A 22,072-nucleotide genomic window follows, 5' to 3' on the forward strand; every position below is an offset into this window, starting at 1 on the left:
TGCACAACTTCAGAGTGGATTTGTTACTGAATGAATATTAAGGATATGGCAAGCTAAAAGGGCCATATATATATATATATTTCGTGCGTTATTTTCTCAAAATGCAACGCTCCAAGATCGCTGCTATATGGTTGGCGGCCAGATTACGCATCACTGCACTGAACATGTGCTATAACTTTGAACACTGCGTGAAATGTACCATAGTGCACGTTCACTTTTTCTGATTATGCAAGTGTCGTAATATAGATTCTTATTCCTACATGCCACCGCGGCCGGGTTCATATTTCTCGGGTTCGAACTCCGCCGTGGCGGCCGTGCTATGGAGGCGAAATGTGGGCGGTGCGATGTAGATGGTCGAAATTATTCTGGAGCCCTCCATTACGGCGCCTCTTTCCTCCTTTCTTCGTTCACTACCTCCTTTATCCCTTGCTTTACGGCACGGTGCAGGTGTCCAACTAGATGTGAGACAGCTACTGCGCCATTTACTGTCCTCAAAAAGTAGTTTTCAAAAACGAATTTTCCCGGTTAATTTCTCAAAGGTTTAAACTTTCGCGCGCTCGCCTAAGTGTGCGCGCAGCACCCAGAAAGCGTATTACGTTTTTTTTTTTTTTTTTCTATGCATCCGGCGTTCGTGACACCGTGACGGCACTCCTGTTTCTTTGTTCTTTTTGCAATACGTACGTTCCTCGCTTAAAACCGGGCGCTCTGGCACCCTGCACGTTCAGCACGAGTGAAGTGTGGGAATGCATTTTCATTCACACAGAAATTCAAGTTGGGCGGCTAACGCCCTCAAATGTTCTTTTACAGCTCCTTTTTAAATGACAGGAACAAAATAACTTTTATTAGTTTGTTTCGGCAGCTCTCGTCCTGGGGTAGGCCGTGTTCGTAACTATGACGTCAACGTGACGTAAATCGAAGGGCGGCCAACCACAACAAATGACACGTTACCATTGTGCCGCTGCGGCGCTTTGCTGGCTTTGCTTTGGAAGTTTCGAGTTTTCGACCGTTCACTTCGGACGTGCAGTGCGTGTGTGTGTATATATTTAATTTGTCCGCTTTGCAAATATGTGGTTGAGCGATAGCACCGTTGTAGTGTCTGTGTAGGACTGTGAAGACGTGATATTTGCTGATTGTGATGTTGAAAAATTTGTGCTGATACGTACTTACTTTACTTAGTGCAGGATGTCATACAAATTTGCCTTCGCTATGTCACCACGGCCTTTCAAGATTGGCACCGCTCTAGTCTTTTCATTTTTCTTCATATTATTTATTTGCCCTTCAAACTGCTGGGCAGGTGAGTACACCGTGCACCTTTAACGGAAATTGCGACCGTAGCCGACTTACGGTTTTCGCCGGTTGTGCACTTTGCATCATCTCTTGTTTCCTCATAACACTGCTTGTGCGCATGATGAAACTGCAGTTTAGAATTGCTCCTAGCCAGTTGCTTGATAATCGCGCACTCCTAAGATCTGAGAGGAAGTCTTCGACGGAAATCCGCACGTTGTTTTGATCGCGGTTGTATGCGAACATCGCAGCTAGCATTTTCAAGCTAGCACATTTTGTTCTGTTAGTGCGTTTCGTTCGAAGAAAATGTCTTATTTGTTTTGATGTTATTCGCTTAAGGGCGCGATACATTTTACTACGCTTTGCCCGGCGCTAGTCAGGTAGAACTTTCTGGAACAGTCGGTAGGGCGTGAGCAAAGCACGCATTCCAACTTGAAAGAGATAACTTTACTCCTGCGTTAAAAAGCTTCTGTGCTAGACATTTCGGTTTTGTGTTTCTAGATAGAAACGAAGTCTAGAAACAAGCACGCCTTCTGCGCAGCCATGTCTTGAGTTCCGATGGATTTGATAAGCGCCGAGGTCAGCATAATGCATTCGTACACAGAACGTTAACGTTGCAAAGTCGCCGAGACTACAGAAGAGCTTGTTCTAGTCACGCATATTTTGTACCGGTCTGTTAGCAACGCCTACCAGAATCATTTTTAACCAACTTGTGGATTTTTATTTGCCGTCACGGAGTATTTTATAATCAGGTGCCATTCAGTATGCGTACTACTGCGTTCATTCACGAGTCTACAGGGCCGCGCCGTACTGTGTATGAGGCACATGAATTAAGTTTCGAGTAAGTGCTTGGTGACTTGAGCGACTGTTGCATAGCCTCATCGTTTATCCTGCGATACCATTCAGCCATGATATTGTTTCGGCGACTTGTGAGCCGCCTAAGTCCCTGACTGGACATAACTCAAAATTCATATCTTGCACTCTGATAAGCACATGCAGCTTCAGCCATTTGGTTGCTGTTGAGTTTCAAAACGTTGATGCCCAGTGAAACTGAAGTGCATGTCTACATGTAGTTGTTGTCTCAGTACAACCTTGCAAAACTCTAAAAGTAATTGGAGCACCCAATTTGGGTTTGAGAGGTGGTGAGTTTTGACACCAGTTGCTGACTGGTTAGCTGCCGGTTTTCTCGAATGAGTACAAGCCGTTGCCCGTCCTGTTGCTCGTCTTCCCTGGTGTGCATGGCTTGGGAAAGGAGCCTACACGAAGTAGGTGTGACTATAGATAATCTGCAGTCAAATCTTTGAGCAGGTCAGAACTTGGCAAAATGACAATGAATAGATTTGTATGCCACGGCTGTTTTTTGTGCTGTTCTGTAGATGTGTTGCACTTAAAACCGTGCGTTCCCATCTCTTATGCCTTCATGTTCTCCTTCTTTTCAGGCAAGAAGGTGAAGCTGAAAGATGTGCAAGTGCTCACGTTACGCAAGGGCGAGTACACGACAGGCCGCAGGTCGAGCCCTGTGCCCCAGTTGCAGTGCCTTGGTGGCAGTGCGGGTTGCCATAATGCGCCCTCTGTTGTTCAGTGCTACAACCGAGGGAGTGATGGCCGCAGCACTCAGGTGATCCTGCTCTTCTTTCTTTGTCTTTGCAGTCCCTGCATACTTATGTACTGTAGAACCAAAGGCATATAGCACGGAAAACTAATCGGATTGAGGAACATTTCCAGGGTGAAGGACGTTGACCCCTTCCAAGCAGTGCACTTCGCTGCTCATCTTTCCTGCTCGCCCAAGAGGCTATCTGGCTTCAGACACTCAAACAGACAATCTGTTTTTTCAAGATTGGAAGTCTTCGTGCTAGTGTACTGAAAGCAAGCAAATCGCAGTGTGTCGCAAACTTGCGCAGATCCCTGAGGCGTAGCAACACAGCCATTCACTTCCAAACAGCGATCACTGAGTCCTTTTCAGTATCAACTTCGCAAGTTTGAATTGAGCCGTGGGATAATTTGTTCACCCAATTTTTAATCCGATTTGTTCACCCAATTTTTAATCCAATTAATCCACAGATTTGGTTTTTACTCTGAATAAAAGCTGTATGGAGTTGTCTTCGCTCTCTCTTTAAGCTGTGCACTTATTCACTGCTTTAAAACATGCTACAGGGGACTTTGGTGAATTCGTACTCACCAAAATTGAACTTCTGGTTTATTTGAACTGGAACTGCAGTTTAGTCAGCATGATGAAGTGCATTGAAAAAACTCCACATTTTTATTTCCACAGTTTGAACGAGTTATTGGTCACCTTTGAGTTCCAGTTATTGAGAGTGGACTGTGCGGTGGTTGTTGTTAAGTGTACTGACAAACAGCTAGATACTGTCAGCAGCAAAAGTTTGTGGGATGCAGGTGTTTGGAAACAATTCTTTTGCAGCAATGATGTCATCCAATCATCTGTAATGCTGCAAGTGTGAGGGAATATACATAGTTCATCTGTACAAGGCAGCTGGGTCGAGTGGCAGTGCTACAATAAGTATGTTCTCAACGCATACACATCCTGTAAAGTTTTTGCCTATTATGCACTTTTTTCAGCTCTGAACACTTGTGCTTAGAACAAGGCCAAATTGCTGTGCACACAATTTTTTTCAACAAATTTTGCATGGCCTCTGCTTCTTTTTTCTCTTCAGTGGGAGTGCAAGGCTGATATGAGTACGTCTCAAAAGTTTGGAGCCATTGAAGTGACCTGTGAGGGCTACGATTACCCCGAGGACGACTACATCTTGGCAGGATCGTGTGGTGTAAGTTTACCAGACTTCATTTACTCTATGCAGGAGCTTGCTGAAAATGAGTCCCAGGCCTCCTATACATAGGCTTGTTCTGTTTTTTTTTTCTTTCTCTACCTGACTTGAGACTGAAATGAGTCTTTTTGCATTGTGTGTGTATGCATTGTGAAATCTTGTTAATTTGTTGTTAATTGTTAGTAAATTTTTGGTCTGCTTCGAGAGTTAACTGTATTGGTACGATAGCATTAGACGTCCTGTTTGTGAGAACAGCCGGCACCCGTCCATTTGTGTCTCGATAAAGCAGATGCCCCCCCCTCCCCCCCTGCCACAGTGGGCGGGTTGTGACCAGTACACCGGATGTGGGCACCATGGCAAGTGGCTATGAAATTAATTTCAATGAATTCAATACTATTGTCAGCTGCCCATCCAGGCACTGTACGTCACCTCATTGGTACAGAGATAGACAGCTGCCCGAAGAACTATCTGTGCAAAAGTGAGCCTTGCTGGAGCTTGGGAAGAGCAACCTAGGTCTCGCAAGCCCCGCCGGTGGCTGTGTTTAAAACAGCAACCTGCCACTCCAGTGGTGCATCGCTTAACTACTGCACCACTGGATCAGTTGTGGTATGAAAACTCCTCGCGATCTGTGAATCTATGAAAGAGAAGGAGCACTTTTTTTGGGAGGGATCTCTAATGCTATAGCAAATTGTTCTCTTTTTTAAGGATAGGTTAAGCATCTCTGTTTTTTTGCTTGATATTTGTTTGTTTGTTACATATTCTCCAAGCCTAGAAACACCCTCGCATGCTTTTTGTGTCTTTCACTCTTAACTCTGTGTGAGGCAAATGTGCGATTAGTTTTTATTCAATGAACCGCGGCGCAGCAAGGACACTAACAAGAGAGGGGACACCACATGCGCACACTACCAACTGTTTATTGCATGGAAAGGTGGCATATTTAAACATGCAGCTCAGGCATGACACTCATCGCATTATCGCTCCGAACTCAACACGTGGAAAAAGGCGGCAACATCAGGATAACAGACAAGAAACCTTTAACCTCTGCAGAAAAAAACTAAAAGATTCTGATAACAGAACTTTTAACACAATGCGTTTGACTCTGCCTTTGCTAAGATTGTAATTTCGTTTTGACTCTGCTTTTGCTACGATTGTTTGACACTGCTTTTGCTACGAGATGGCCTCCTCTAAGTTCTGTTATCAGAATCTTTTAGTTTTTTCTGCATAGGTTAAAGGTTTCTTGTCTGTTATCCTGATGTTGCCGCCCTTTTCCACATGTTGGGTTCGGAGCGATAATGCGATGAGTGTCATGCCTGAGCTGTATGTTTAAATATGCCACCTTTCCATGCAATAAACAGTTGGTAGTGTGCGCATGTGGTGTCCCCTCTCTTGTTAGTGTCCTTGTTGCGCCGCCGTTCATTTCATCATGCACCAACTCGCCCCTCAGGCCATTCTTCTGGATTAGTTTTTATCTTGTCGGCAGTGATAAAGTGTGCTAAGGCAGTGTCTATATGACGAGCATTATTGGTAAAAGTAAATCTGTTTTCACAATTCCTCCAACAGCTGGAGTACAGGTTGGAACGGACTGGACATGGGGCAGGCTCAACGTATGCGCAGTAAGTTGTCATTTTTTAATCTTTCTTTTTCAAATGTCAATCTTCAGTTCACGATGGTGCTTTTTTCAAGCCCACAGCTTTTGATTTCAGGACCTCACGAGAGTACTCTTGTAATATAAACGAGAGGCAGCTGATCGTATGGGAGAGCACAGGATCTAGTTTAGAAACATTGAATCTGTAAATTTGACTGCTTTAAAAGCATGAAAATACTTAAAGCTGCTATAGTAGGCAGTAATGTTTGTTGAGCTGTAGTTAGGTGATATTTGTACATAATTCAAAATGTCAGTAAGCATGACCAATTGATACAGCGTATTCAGGATGGTACTGCTGCTGTGGTGGCTCAGTGGTTATAGCACTCGACTACTGACCCAAAAGATGTGGGTTTGATACCGGCCATGGTTGACCTGGCTACTGTGATTCCGGTTGCGGTTGTCCCGACTGTGGTGATCCTGGCTGCTGTGATCCCGGCTGCAGTAATCCTGGCTGCTGTGTTCTCATTTTGATGGAGGCTAAACTCTAGAGGCCCGTGTGCTGTGCAATATCAGTGTAGGCTAAGAACCCTAGGAGGTCGAGATTATCTAGCTCTCCACTGCGATGTTCCTCATAGCCTGAGTTGCTTTCGGATGTAAAGCTCATAAAGCCTAACTTAAACCTTAGGATGGTACTGGATTGAAAAGAGCTGAATGAGAGAAAACTAAAGTATAAGGTATTAATATCACAGTAAGCGTTAGCATTTGCTCTTATTATAGGCACTTGTTTTATGGAGGAAGTTATCAAATTAAATGCAGTTGCTCACTGCCAGAGGGCTCTTGCCTCACAAAGGCTAGCTGTCCTGTCTGTGTAGGGAGCCCTTCTGACATTTTTTGGGAGATATGCCAATATTATGGCAAGCTGTTCAGTGTGATGCACTCATGGCAGTTATGAGCCAAAGTTCTTTGAGGTGACAGCCTGCTGCTGCAGGAACATTTTTGTGGTTCTTAATGGGGTTCTGATGACAAACTGAAGTTGGCGTGTGTTGATAGATTACCACATTCTAATTACAAAGACACATGAAACAGGAGCTTTTATAAATGGAAAAGGTAAACAAAAACAAAACCTAAATATGGGCATCACCACCACCGGCTGTTTTCGCAAGCAAACTTCAGTGGTGTGACAATAGTTTTAGTGTAGTTAGTGAATATATTGCTATGTACTTTTTGGAAGACGATGAAGTGTTTTGAGAATGACGATGATGCTGTGGTGCGCTCTTGTGATATTTTGTCAGTGGCTCAGTTGTCTCAGGCCTTCGGCTCTTGGCCTCGCTGAATACTGTTGCCATCACGTAACATTATTAGAGAATACAGCATGCTGACACAAAAAGGCATGTTGTGTTGTGTTCAGTGTGCTAATTTTTAACCAGGATCTTGAGGTGTGCTGTGTTTAGGCGAGGCACACTTTTCTTTTATTATTGCAAATGCCCTTCCATTCTTCATTATGAGCTGACTGAATCTAAAAGCATTGGCTTTTTGATTGGGTTTTCCTGGCCTTATTACAAGGGGAGTAGAACTAGAAAAGAGAGGTGTTTTGGATTGGATTGTTCTAATTCTTGACACTGCGGGACAACCACGGAACTGAGCCTCACTTGAATTGTTTTTGCGTTTCGCTCCAGCTCGCCATACTACAGCTCCTCGAAGTCCGGCTCGTTTTTCCAAAATATCCTGTTCCTTGGGGGCGCGGCCTTTGTCATCTATGTTATCTACCGGAGTTGTCTGGCACCGCCAGATCCAGATGGCAACCCTCCCCCTTATGATGACGATCGCCCGCCCGACTACCCTGGTGCCCCGAGGGGCGGCTTCTTCGGAGGTGGTGGTGGGGGGGGACCTCCACCTCCTGGCTTCAGACCTACCTACCATACAGACGCGAGTGAGTGAAGATTGCTCTGTTGTGCTCCTCTGCCTAACGAGTTTTCTTTGATTAGTTTTCAAAATGTATGCCGGGGTGGTTTCACTATGAAGCACATTCTCATGATGTTTGGGGGAGTCACTCCTCCTCACCTCTTGAAATGCACGACCTCATCGCAATTCCACCACCGCTTCAAGGAGGCTGAAGTTGTTACAAGGCACGTCTGGACTCCAACTTTGTGGGCCAGCTCCTAAAGCAGAAAAATTTGTCACAGAGTATAGTACCTAGCGATTTTGGTGTATTAAAAAAAGTTTTGATTTCCAGCTGGATAATGAAACTTGAGATCATGCCCTTCTAGCTGTAAACCATTGAATCCCTTTGCCTGTATCAATAGATTACCACATTGTAATGACAGAAGGGCTACTGTCACAGGCTTTTCTTATAGGTAAATTGTGGTGACAGCAAGGTTTTTTCTTTTTTTTTTTTAAAGGAGAATCTTTGAGTCTGGTCTGCACCACCATTCACTTTCAGTGTCAGTAGTTGTGAAGTCTCTATGTCATCAACAACACGAGTTTGGTTTAAGTGGCGGTACAAAACGTTTTACTTTCGGTTGCAAATTTCTCGTCAGTAAATGCATAGTTTATCACCGAATGGTTCTCAACACAACCAGCCAAACATTTGAATATTATACCCCTGTCTCACGGGCAGTTACAGTCTTTGTTGCATCAATGCTCATCGAACTCGATGCAAATTGAAGTTGTCACACAGCTGCTTTGAAGATCGATCCTGCGTGCCTTGAGCATATGGTACTTCAGCCGCGATTGAAATCTCAAGCACAATCAAAAGCAGGCTTTGGCACTTGCCCTCTTTGAGCTATAGAATAAATGCAAATGAATAAAATAATAACACCAACATTAACATATAGTTCGGTCAGAAGACATGACTAAGGATTTTGGCACAATAGGCTTTCATATTGCACGTTGCTGGTACTAGCTGTGGCTGCCGAACATCAGCTTGCTAAAGCTTTTAGCGGAGTTTTGGAGCCACACAGCGGACTGAAAGGGAAGCATCTCGATGAGCACTGAAATTGATTATGTAGTAATGACTTCTTCAACCACGCTTGAAGCTTTCAGTGCAGATGAATTTTGATTGAGGTCGAAAGTGGCCATGTGACAGGGACCGGTACTACTAAAAAATAAACACTGGATGGAGCTGCCTTTAGCATCGCTTTGAGAAACATCTTGCTGGACAAGATGAGGCTACAAGTCATAACATGGTTCGATCCATAGGTAGGGGGCTCTAGTGGCAAAGGTATTCAGTGGAAGTTACATAGACTTAACAAGCATTTAGATAATAATAGAAAGTAAGGTAAAAAAAAATTGAGATACCGTATTTTCCGGTGTACAAGACGCACCCTTGTATGAGACGCACCCACCATATATGCAGGCTGTCATTGAAAAAATTGGTACATAAGACGCACCCGTGTATAAGACGCACCCCAATTTACCCAGTTAGGCTAGTGAGGCTTAATTAAACATGCTTATGCGACCATCGCAAAATGCACCGTACGTGTGAGAAGTTCTTAAGCAACGCTAAGTGATCGAAAAAGGCAACACTCACGCCATACCAGCCCACGTTTTAGCACAAAAGAAAAAAAAGCAAAAGAAATCTCTTTATGTCCATAACAATTTATTGTTACATAAAACCTTCAAGGTCTTCATCTTCGGATGCGCTATCGAAAAGGCAACGCGTCTGAAGCATTCTCTTCGCACAACGTACTTGCAAAGGGTGACTAAAAAAAAACATCGGCTTCTCTTGGCTTGTCTTGACAATGGCGAGAAGCGCGACTGTCGCCATATTTTAGCATTTCACATCACCTTTGCTTGGGGCCTCCGAAACGGCCGCTGTGTTTAAGATCCCGGAAGTGGTCAACCCCGCCGTTTCATGATAAAGTTCACCTAAAAAAGTTGCGCATGGCGGTCCCCGTATTGTTACAACCGCGTTACATGTTACAACCGCGTTACAACATGTTACAACCGCGTTATTGGTAGTAATATTTTTTCGATGAAAAAAGCTTGAACATGAACCTGAGTAATTTCTGAACTCGCAAAAAAAAAAATGGAAAATTCGCATATAAGATGCACCCTTGTATAGGATGCACCAGCAAAATTTTTGAAGAAAACCCGCGTCTTATACACCGGAAAATACGGTATGCCATATAACCACGCGAGACAGAAAGTTTTGTTCAATTAAAATCTTCCCGACACGTACTGTTTCTTTCTCGTCACTTTCTGGGCGTGCCTTATATTGTGTGAGGCTTACACAGCTTTATTAATTATTTGCAGTGCTAGGATGGTTTTTCAAAAAGGTAATTTATTGTTCAGGTTGCAAGGCTTCAGCCATTTCCTCCTAGGTATTTATTTTTATTTACATACCTGAAGGGCCCAGGAAGGCGTTATAAGGAGTTGGGGGGGGGGGATGATAATTAATAAAAATCAACATGTTCACAATACAGGCAAGTATGACAACACAGTAAAAACCAGGAAATAACAGCAAGTTCTGGGTGGAAAAAACATAGAGTAGGTATGCTGATAGAGCATTAGGAGGAGGATGAAAAGCAAAAGAGAACGATGAACAAGAACTATTGGTAGGAAGTTTTTTCTCTTTAACATTATCGTAAAGAAAAAATAAAAATCCACAGAGCAGTGATTATAAGGGAAACAAAAAATTGTAAAGGGGTCTCGAGATTGGAAGTAGGACTGGGGTACTTGTCTGAAAGGAATAATCTCGTGCATAATCTTAACTCTTACTCTCTTTCCTTTTTCCCTAATTGAGTCTCAGAAATAAAAGATAAGCGCCTTTACTTCCAGGGGCATAGAGTTTTCAGACATCACTATGTCAGAACGATGTATGGCCAGGCATTCTGTGGCTTAGTGATATGCAATTACAGTGCGGTCCTTTCTCCTGTTGTCAATAGGTTCATGTAAAACTTTCGTTTGGGCGAATTGGTTCAACTTTGAACGATGAACCAGCTTATACCGGTTCAGCGCCGGTATAAAATGCATTTGCCTTCTACGAAAATAAACCAGTTGGGAGTTGCGCTCAGTTTATGTCGTGTGTGTTTCTTTGTTGTCCCGTCTTCTTCACGCAAGCACGTACCCGTTCAAATAGGTTCATGTACAGGGGAGCTTATGATAAATTTAATAACGTGTGGATTGAAAAAAAATCTCAGAGTGGTTAGTTTAAATTGTTATGTTCAGAGTGGAGCGACAAAAGGTGTTGTGATTAAGGTTAAGCGGCACATCTAAAGTGGAGTAGTAATAAAGATCTCATGATTATGTTTAAGCAGAATGTCCAGATTGGGATAGCAGCTCTCAATTGGTCAGGTTTAAGCAGAACATTCCAAGTGTTCTAATAATCTGCTGTGATGTTTGTACATTGACGTGTTTAACAAATCTGACACAGTCTGTCGTACACAACTGCGCATAAGTGGAGAATGTCTACTCTCATGTTAACCCAAGGGAGTGTTGCCATCACCTTCTCTTCTCTGCAAATGTCATTTGAAATTGGCTGTATGTGTGTCACATGCATTGTGAACTCTGCAGGCTGTGGCTCGGCTCGTGGCTATGGCTCGACTGGTGGCTTGGGAGGCTTAGGAGGGGGTGGCTTCTGGACTGGGGCTGCTACAGGTGGTCTACTGGGATATATGTTCGGAAACAGGAAGTAAGTCAACTAATTCAGTGGCTCATCACTACATCCATGAGTGTGTATGTGCGAGAACCTAGGAGACTGTTGATGCATATCAAGTTATTGAGAGTCTAGCAGATTGTGCTGAAACCTGGTTCCAAAGTTACTGCCATTATTCCTCAGATAAGATATTGGCTGCAGAAGCTATGCATGCCGTGTCTGGTGTCAAAATTTCTTGCGGATTACATCTGACACCAAGTAGTGCATAGAGCTCTTGAAAGAGATGGGACAGGTTTCTCCATGTTTCAAGCGATGTGATGTCTAACTAAACCTATGGGTTCCTTAAAGGTGCTCTAAAGAGGAATCTGAACTCGTCTTTTTACCATGGGAACTCGATCTACGCGTGTCGAGCATTCTTAGAAACTTATTGTAGAAACTTATTCGATTTAAATTAGGGAAATCGGCTGCACAGGACAATAAGTCGAATTTTCTAAGAATGCTCTTAATGTGTAGATTGAGTTCCGCAGTAAAAAGATGAGTTCAGACTCCTCTTTAGTGCACCTTTAAACGAGTTTTACAAATATGTGCAAATTTAAGTTTTAGTTTCTTGCAGAAAACGCTGTGCACAGGATAGCACTGCACTATGAGCGTTTTGCCGCTTTTCTTTTTTGGCAACAAATTTTGATGGTTTAACTAGTGAGAAGCTTATCTTAATTAAGCTATACATTGCCACACTGTTAGTCGTAGCCCAGAATTTTTTGCCGTGTTCACCTGACGTTACCAGTACAATGTTCTTGGAGATTAGCAGCTGTTTTTTCATTGGTGTACTCATACTAGTTGAGAGTACTTGATATCTTGATGTTTTTTATTGCTGCTGTGGACTGATAATTCTCCCTGACACTTGCAGCAATCCCGGCTACAGGGCAGCCTATGGATACCCAAGTGAAGGCATGTTTGGCTCGTCATCATCGTTTGGTGGCCCCTCCTCTTCAAGTGATACGCACACATCAAGTGGTAAGTGCGTGGAGTATTTTTCTCAAGAAACAAGGAAAAATAAGAAATATGATGCTAGTTAGGAATGTGTGAATAGCAGAAGTGTCCAAATAGTGAACCAAATACTGAGCATTGAAAGATGTTCGAAATTTCTTAAATAGCATTCAAACTGTTATTCAGCAGATTTTGAATACTGTGTCATCACACTGTGTTGAGTCTTTTTTTGCGAGTGTGATCTTAAATGAAGAAAAAGTCCCTGTAGTGACACTGCTCTAGATTCAACATGTGGCTCCTGTGTGAAGGCACAGTTAGCACACCGCACCACATTCTATTCACATCGTTGTGTCCAAAGCTCAACGAGAGTACCCGCTCAATCTATTTTGATAACGATGTTATAAATTCTTTTTGCTATGATCATCAGTGGTTCAAATTTTGTTTCTCTATTTGCATGAGCCTGTTTTGGTTGTTTCACCTTTCTGTATATTAACACTTCCACGCAGTGGTGCCCGCTTCATCAAAGTGCAAATTAAGCAGAGTCCAGTCTGCCTTGATGAAAGTCTTTTCATTTTGCTGTTCCCATTTCACTTGTCTTACTTGCATTTCATCTCACGCTGAAAGCACATTTCTTATGTTTCGAAACTTGATTTTGTGAAGTGCACAGTTGAAGAACAGTGGCAGTTCACCCCACAGATACCACAAGAGCTCAGCACTTTACGCATTTTACAAAAGTTACTAGGTCATTACGTAATAATCGAATTAGCCTTGGTTCTAACAACTGCTTTTCCGTCCCCCATATTGCAGGTTTTGGTGGCACCCGAAGGAGGTAATGCAGGCAATGCTTATCCAGCTAAAGATGCATCTCTGTGCCACTCACCCGACTCGTCATTGTAAGCATCCCAATGGAGTCATATCCTTTGAATAAATCATGCCATCGCTTCTTTTTTTGTACCTGCCTATGTTCATAATAAAGCTCCTGGTCTTATTAATATATCAACACAGGTTACTTTATTGTGTCCGCACCGTAATGCAGTATTCTGGCCAGTGTTTTTGAGAAAAGCTGCATATATCATTTTTTTTTACATAAACAATTAAGTAGTAAGGGAGTAATTACTCATTGACGTCCACCCGAGCGCAGCCATACGGCTACAAAGGAAAGCTACACATCTCAGAAACTTCGTAGTTAAAGAAAAATTCGTCCTGGTCCGGGGTTGTCATAATTGTCATAAACAATTAAGCATGCATTTCTGGTTGTGTATAGCTGGCAACTGGATGACTGTGCCAATGCTATACTGTCTTGGATTATTTGTATAGGCATTGTCATATTTTACACTGTTCCTTATTACACTGGTGATTTTTTAGTGTCTATCACTGTTTGCTTTGCACCGATGGGTGCTTTGCCGCCAAAAAATTGTGTAGTTGGTGACCCCCCCATGTTGGTGTGAGCTCACAGAGGTGTCTGAAAACAGTGCAGGTCTTGAGACACTCCTGTGTGCACATGGGTCTTAGAGCATTTTTTTTATTTACTGACCAAACGCAATGAAACTGCACAGACTTGTTCAGTTTTTTCTGCTGATTTCAAATATGCAATTTGTTTAGTTCTAGGCCAATTAGTTACTTACATATTAATATATATCATGCCATTGTCTGCTCAAACAGTAGAAAAAAAATGGGCCAGCAGAAATTTAATTTTAATATGTTGGTAGATACTACAATGTGTGAGGAATGCAATGCTGGAAGCAGTTAGTTTTCAGTTTTTTGTCCGTGTGGACAAATGGGCTTAATAGTTAGTTTCATGTGTGTCGTGTGTTTTCTGGCACTGTATGTCTAGTTAACTCACTTGAAAACTAACTATTAAGCCCATTTGTCCACACGGACAAAAAACTGAAAACTGCTTCCAGCGTTGCATTCCTTGCACATTGTAGTATCTACCCACATATTAAAATTAAATTTCTGGTGGCCCAGTTTTTTTCCATTGTACGAGCAGACAATGGCATGATATATATTAATATCTCAGGAACTAATTGGCCTAGAAATAAACAAATTGCATATTTGAAATCAGAAGAAAAAACTGAATAAGTTTGTGCAGTTGCATTGCATTTGGTCTGTAAATAAAAAAAAATGCTGTAAGACCCATGTCCCCCCTTGGGTAGCAAGTGCACAGGGGTTTTTTTTGCTATGGCACAAATGATGTCACTGCCTGCTTCCTCAGAAGCAGCAGTAATTTTATACCTTATCTCTGAGCATTAGTACAGCCGATATCGCAGTAGAAAGAGCTGAAAGGGACTGTAACACTGCAGAGCAAGTCTAGCGAGAGTGAGAATTTACAAATTGAAAATTTACTGTTTTTACTTAAAACCAGCTTGGATAACCCACAAAATTATGAGATTGAAAATTTCAGTTACTGCACAGGGTCAAGTGATTCTTCGCCGGCCTTGTTTGGCCCGTCCCTTTTTGGTGCCAGACTATTTTGGTGGGAAGTAATGACGAAGCTGGGAAAACAGCGTGCCAAGATCTGCTGAAGAACCCACTCAATCATTACAATTCCATTATGTCGAAGAAGACAATTAACATTGCCTTGAATTTTGATTTTGATGCTTTTTTGGGTCTTGGGGGATCCTGGAGACTTCCACTGCATTGACTGGCGCTTATTTTCTGGATCATAGGTAAAGATCCATGTCTCATCACATGTTACAACAGATTCCAACAAAGTTGGCTCGTTTGCAATGCGTTCTAACATGTCCACGCACACGTCTTTTCGGCACTGTTTTTGGTCATCGGACAGAACTTTTGGAACAACCTTCGTGCAAATCTTCCTCAAATGTAATTCGTCCGTTAAAATGCGTCGAACAGCTTTCATATCCAAGTTAACCAACTCCGCCACTGCACGAACACTTAATCTTCGGTCACCATGGATCACATCACGAACTTTGGCAATGTTTGGTCTGTAATCGCTGACCTTGGGCGCCTAGCATGTTCATCATAATCCACACTGTCTCTTCCCCCTGAGAACCGCTTATGCCATTCAAGCACACGTGCACGAGACAAAGTTTCATCTCCATAAGCCTCGGTTAACATTTGAAATGTTTCCATGGCTGATTTCTTAAATTTCACTAGAAACTTGATGTTGATAGACATTTTCATGGCAGAATGCAGTTGCATGTGTTCACTCAATGACACAGCACTCCCAACTGGCGTGATCGGTTCCATCGAAACTGGCCGCATTAATAGAGGAGGTGTGTGGGATAATGTCAGCAAAACAGTTGTTGCCAACTGCACTCTTTTTTTCAAACTACACACTTAGTCTCGTTTTTTTTATGTCACACCTCGTATTCCTTTGAGGCAATGCATTTCTGCAGGTACTTGCTATGCACCCTTTCTGGGAGCATTGCCAGTGCAAACAAGCGCTGTGCTGTTTGCAGAAGTGGATGTGGTCTCAGATGAGTGAACGGTGCATGCCTGGACTGGCCTGTTAAAGCAGGAGGGACAGTACTGCTATTCCTCATGAAAAGCATCGAGCACTTTGCAAATAAAGATCTCACAAACAAGAGTTTGTGATCTGGATGGTTGCGTAGGCTCATCACTGAATCCAAGCCCCACACAATGTACCAGTGGTGACTACTACAAAACGCCTTGCTACTATCTGTGCTGCATGTTTTTCCCAATTTCTGCTTGTCATGCTTGTAGTCACTTAAATCAAAGCTAGACCTGTGTCTTAAGTTTAGCCTTTAGACTCCTACTGCAATCATGCACACCAATGTAAATAAATTGGAGGAGTTTTTTGACTGGTGCATTTGTATGATTTTGTTAAGGAAACAGCCGAGAAAAACCATTTGGTTGCAGACAACCCCAAATGTGTGCCCCTCACTGAATCATTCCACTTAATGAACCCCACCTCTTGTGGATCCAGAGGATGGCATCAATTGAAGAGAGTCGTATTTTTGTGTGTCCTTTTTTTTTAGAATGGTCTCCTGGTTGGCACCATTTTTGTGCGACAGCCAGGATCATATGCACACTTTGGAGTGATGTGTGCACGTTCAAACTAGCTAAGGATACATTGCACTTCTTGCAGTGACGTGCTGCCCACTGGCATGTTGGCAGTGCACAGCTCGCGAAGGAGGCACTGCAGTCTGCTGCATTGCAGAAATGTGAAAGCATGATGTTGCTGCTGCTGTTGTGGTGACTAAGTGCTTCATTTGTGCTACGAAGTGCTTCGTTCGTGCTACTAAGCGTTTTGTTAGGGTTATTTTTTCCTAAGTTTCTTGTCATGTCACACTTATCACGCGACTTCTGAATGACGCAACTTTTATAAATTCCTTATCACATGACCCTTATCATAGGACTTCTGAAGCAGCTTTTCCAAGTTCCTTGTCACATGACACTATCAGTGCCGCCGCGGTGGCTCAGTGGCTATGGTGATCGGCTGCTGTCCCGAAAGACACGGGTTCGATCCCGGCCGCGGCGGTTGAATTTCTTTGGAGGAGAAATTCGAGGCCCGTGTGCTGTGCGATGTCAGTGCACGTTAAAGAACCCCAGGTGGTCGAAATTTCCGGAGCCCTCCACTACGGCGTATCTCGTAGCCTTAGTCGCTTCGGGACATTAAACCCCATAAACCAAACCAAACATGACACTATCACGTGACTCTTGAATGATGTCATCAATTATTTACTCAACTCATCGTTCGTCACATGACATCCTTTTATTCATTTGCGTTATGACATACTGAGCTGTCATCACGCAGTTAAATCTGACTCTGATGTATGACGTCATGTGAGAGGTACCACTTCCTGTGGACACATTTTGCAGACACGATCTGCAGACACACTTTGCGGACAACTTCCAGTGATGGCTTTTCGTTCGCATGAGCCTTATAATGCATTTGCATTGAAATCAATATGTTCCTTCTCGTTCTGCTTCCCATCACTCGGACTTCAACTGTGGCACCGAGTCTGTGCTCAGCAGAGTGGAGGGCGTGATCAGTCTTTCAACCATTGTCTTGCCTGCCTTTACTATGTTGTGCATTAATTGTTTTCCACTATACAGGTTGTTGACAGTCGCTTTTAAAAGGAAAGTTGCTAGCCTTGTCGTTTGTCTGTGTTGTGTGCTGCATTTGTTCACTGATTCTACCAATGTAACAATGCAGCGCAGCAAACTCAGTATTGATTCCATCATGACTGCCATTGAAGTCTAGCTTTACCGTATTTTTTTTAAAAAACCTTTCTATGTTAAGGCATCATACATACTGCTCAGCTTCTGCTTTTGAACAGCTTACATTGCAATACCAGACCTCTTTGGCCTGATTCAAAGCATTGGCGTTCGCAGGGTCATCAGACTCCAGCATGCTTCTCAAGTTAGTACTTATGTTGAGTAATTTGAAAGTGTCAACTATGGTCTGAAAAAAGAAAAAAAAAATTGGTAACTTACTTTTAGTGGTAAGCAACGGTAATACCAAACATGACCACAATAAATGGCTCACAACGTAGCCACAATAACATACTAAAAATAGAGTGCTTTATTTATCCACCGTCCTTCAAGACATCTGTAGTTACTTGGCCCTCACGTGTTCATTTTCTCTTCAGCTCAGCTTGTGAGACTTTTGAGCACTTCCTTTTTCTTTGCTGTCATAAATTTAACTACCTCAGCATCATTACAACCGCCGTTAGGTCCATTATTATGATGACTATTGTGCAGATATAGAATCCTGTTGCAACATATCTTTTTCACAATTGACATGTTCATTTTTGAACCTTTATTTGATATGCCATACTACCCTGTGATTGCCTGCAGCAGAGGTGTCAGCTATTCTGCCTGGAATTGGAATTATGCTTCTCCACAGTGTACCTTGTGGCCACCATGCATTCTTTGCAATTTCACTATTTGTGTTCTACACAGACTGCGCCTTTGTGACTAACAAACAGGTCAGGAAGGCTCAATGCGGCACATTCACCTTCTTAGAGGCTCAATGGGTGACAGGTAGCCTACAGCTCCTTAGTTCCTTTTTCTTGCTTTGCCACTCGATGGTATACAAGTTTACTTAGTGTATTCGACATTCTCACAAAGTTTGCAGCCAGACGAGAGGTAGATTGAGGATAAATTTCGGAAAAAGAATACCCCCTCAGCACTGATTCGCCATCTTGAAACGTGAAGTAGCTATTCAGCTGTGTGGCGCCGATCGATGTGCACTGCTGTGGCTGGCAAGAGAAAATAGCACAAAGGCTAGGATGCTTAGAATAAGCATGAGACCCAAACATAAATTCGGTCAGAGTGAGTCAGAGAGATGCCCTGAAGAATGGCTAGCTGGAAGGGTTGACAAAATTTAATGAAAAACAGTGCAGAAGAAATTGACTCTGAGAAGAAGCCCTTGTGTCGTGCGTCTCATCGCTGTCTCTCTCTTTTGCTCTTTACCATCAAGTATCAGCAACTCGCCAAGCAATTTTTTTTTTTACGATGGCTTTTATTCTTCAGAATCTTTGTACAAGGTGAGGGAACCTTCAGAGATCAGATTTTGAACACTCGCAATCACTTGTTCCACTCAGCGTACACCTTTATTTCATCCCAACCAACATGACTTTTGTAAAGGCCACTCCTATGAACCATTTGATTTGAAGAAAATAGCGCCAGAGCATGCAAACCACGAAAAGACAAGGATGAGACACAAAGCGCTTTGTGTCTCGTCCTTGTCTTTTCGTGGTTTGCATGCTCTGGCGCCATTTTCTTCAAATCAAGTATGCACCAACTCGCCCAAGAAGAAGTGTTAATCCTATGAACCATTTTGAGCATTACTTTGCAATACACTTAGTTCTAGCCCTAATAAGAATATTCCTGTTGATGCTCTATTTTTAGACCTCTAATAAGCTTTTGGCAAGGTTTCTCACAAATGGCTGTTTTCAAAACTTTCGTGTCTTAATTTTAATCCTCACGTGAATGAGTGGATTGGTGATTTCCCAACTAACGACAGCAATTTGTGTATGCATCTCTATTTCTCTTTCTCATCACCCGATGTACATATAAGTGCGATTCAGGCGTCCACTGACCCAGGGAGCCAGTTATGTGCACTTCCTTTCCTTAAAGTCATTGGAGTGTAAAACGTCAACGCCAACGCTAATGAACACAATGAATGCCGATGGCCTATAGCCTCAGTGCCCCGTTTCTGGCCAACGTTGTCAATGCCAACGCATGCAGCGCTTATCTGTCACTACCGCCATGTATCTTAAAGCACGACTAAGGTGTCCACGGTTCCAATAGGGCAGTTATGCGCCTTTTTCTTTGCTGTCCAAGTTCCCGCTCCATTGGTTTTGTAGCTTAAAGTGCGACTAAGGTGCACTGTCCCAGAGGGCCAGTTATGCGCCTTTCCACTTCTTTCGAAGCTCAAGGTCATTTGAAGGTGAAAACTAGGTACTCGGCGATCGAAGCATGAGGTCCGTTAGTGAAGCTTTCGCTTCAATAAGCATTCACTGTCAGCCGTAACCCTAAACGCGATACCTAATACGCTGTAATGGGCTAAGTAATGGATTGATGGTGCAATTGAAAGTCACTGCTGAAGGGAATTCCGTCACCTGTAAGCTGCGCCTTTCGTGAAACCCGCTGAAAAGCGGGCAACACAACACACACTCGTACATAGGCCCTGTGGTGGGTCGATGATGGGGCGTGACTAGTAGCGATGTTTGGGTCCCGGTGACAATATTCATTCACTGTCAACCTGAACTCTAAACACGATACTTAATACGTTATAATGAGCCGTGCGCTGGGATGGAGGCATCATTCCATACCACCGATGAAAGTGGCTTCATCCGCTCCAAACTCTGCCTCTCATGAAACCCTGCATGAAGGAATACAGAACAGAGCACTCGAAACACGACACATTCCCACTGAGAGCCCGTGGTGGCAGTTTGATGACGATGATGGGGCTCACGAAGTAATCATGCTTGAGGCCCCTGTGACAAAAAATTAACTGCAGTTCAATTACTGCTGAACCTGGTTAGAGAGTGAAAGCTATGGTGCATCAGGCAACTATAAGCGGTTTAGCGTCTGTAACGTTGGGTGTGTTCCGGACACTGGATAGGCAGCACACCCACCCTGCCACCCTTCCAGAGAGGCATGGGAGACTGCCCTTCTCAACTGCTCCTCGCTTGAGTCCCAAAGGGCTCTGGTGAAACGGGCTAGAGATGGGGCATTGTCATGCGGTGTCCCGGACTAGGGACGCCGACCATGTAGCGTGGCCACTCTGTGGCTCCCAAACTCTATTTCAGAAATTAAAAGTTTTCACCACCACCACCACCCTGACAGGTGGCAGTTAATGGTTGATCGCGAGAGTTTGTTCACCCAATGAACGCTGCAGCCTATTGCAGCAGTGCCTTGTGTCTGCCACAACGGGGTGCCAGTGCCATGGCCCTACATAGCCTGGACACATGCTCGTAATGTGAGGGCTGTGTGGTGGCCCTGAGACCTTGCATGGTCTAAACTCGCTTGCATAATAAAGTTTTAAAGGGACACTGAGGAGAAATTGAAGTTGGATTGTATCGACAGAATACCAGCTCCTGATTACAAAAACGTCACTCATACTGACAACAAAGCTCTTGTAACGTAGAAAAGAGCAAGAACCAAAATACAGGTATCGCCGCCACAGGCCAAACTCGCAAGTACAAGCGTGATGACGTCATAGGACAAAACAGTGTTGCTAGAACCGATGCTTCTAGCAACTCTAGGACCCGAGAAGCCACAAATCACTGAGGCGCAGCCAATGCATGCGCAAATCTCCTTGACGTAGCCAGATGGCGCCACGTGCCCGGCAGCTACGCGCGCGTCTGAAGCATCGGGACCAATCAGCGCCTGCTGACCGGCGCTAGGCGGGCTCCCGGTATTCCGCTAGCGGTAACAAGGTACACGGTATGCTAAATGTGTCTATTTGCGAGAACTTCGTTTACGACTTCGGGAACGAGATCCATCGTAACGCTGGCAAAACGCCAGTGCAAACGTAAGCGAAGCGACTGTAGCGACGGCCGCAATAGCCGATAGATGCCTTCAACGTGCGGCCGGCGGTAGCTTTCTTTTCGGCTGCTGCTAGGCCGCACTGCTGGCCGCCAGAAATCATGGAGTCTGCGGTACGTCATGTTCACGTCATGTGTCACGTCACTTAGTCCTGTGTCGTCATGGAGAATCCCAAGTTTGAATCAGAGCGGCGGGAAAAACTTTTTCAACTTCGAATCCAAATTTCTTCGAAATAAATGCATCTTTCGCTGCCGGCCAAGTGGCAACAAAGCCATGACATGCTGAACTCTCGGATTTTGGTATCAAAAAAATATTAATAGTGCTCTCCTCACTGTCCCCACTGTCGTGACCAAGACGTGTCAGCAAAAGTGTTGGAGTTTCGGATCCATGCCTTATATGGGCATATGCCAATCAATGGCCAATTGATACTTAATTGGGTGCAATCGAAAGACTTCGGAACATGATATAAAGTGATTTGATGATTATATCATTGTACTTAATGACTAATTGGCAATTAGTAGTAGTTAAGAATTAAGTGGCATGTGGGACTGTGCACTGCGCCTGTACCTTACCTAACACTAATTAATCAGTGTACTAGTTAAGGTCACGTTATTAACTAGCATCACAAAATGTGCAAGTCATGCTTAGCTATTATTAACCCCGCCGCGGTGGCTCAGTGGTTACGGCGCTCGGCTGCTGACCCGAAAGACGCGGGTTCGATCCCGGCCTTCACTACGGCGTCTCTCATAGCCTGAGTCGCTTTGGGACGATAAACCCCAATAAACCAAACCAACTATCATTAACCATCATTAATGGTTAGACGTTTCCGGATGTTTCATAGACATT

At 43.6% G+C, this 22,072-nt stretch overlaps 1 protein-coding gene across 1 annotated transcript; it reads left to right on the top strand.

The window, feature by feature from the left end:
- Nucleotides 1-938: 938 nt before the first annotated feature.
- Nucleotides 939-13,235, top strand: LOC149365502 (store-operated calcium entry-associated regulatory factor-like). The gene is made up of 8 exons (XM_089543090.1): nt 939-1,294; nt 2,724-2,902; nt 3,957-4,067; nt 5,628-5,680; nt 7,329-7,582; nt 11,167-11,284; nt 12,156-12,262; nt 13,043-13,235. The coding sequence occupies exons 1-8, from the start codon at nt 1,183-1,185 to the stop codon at nt 13,066-13,068; spliced, it is 960 nt and encodes a 319-aa protein (XP_089399216.1). The 5' UTR covers nt 939-1,182; the 3' UTR covers nt 13,069-13,235.
- The last annotated feature ends 8,837 nt before the right edge of the window (nt 13,236-22,072 follow it).

The sequence above is a fragment of the Amblyomma mixtum genome, chromosome 1 (genome assembly GCF_055824585.1).
Source record: "Amblyomma mixtum isolate Tamu chromosome 1, ASM5582458v1, whole genome shotgun sequence".
Lineage (NCBI taxonomy): Eukaryota > Metazoa > Arthropoda > Arachnida > Ixodida > Ixodidae > Amblyomma > Amblyomma mixtum.

Bases quoted from the DNA above. Each gene is read 5' to 3' on its own strand.
- LOC149365502 (XM_089543090.1), top strand. From the start codon at position 1,183: ATGTCATACAAATTTGCCTTCGCTATGTCACCACGGCCTTTCAAGATT. The intron at 4,068-5,627 runs GTAAGTTTACCA...TTCCTCCAACAG, and splicing joins TCTTGGCAGGATCGTGTGGT to CTGGAGTACAGGTTGGAACG. The intron at 11,285-12,155 runs GTAAGTCAACTA...TGACACTTGCAG, and splicing joins TATATGTTCGGAAACAGGAA to CAATCCCGGCTACAGGGCAG.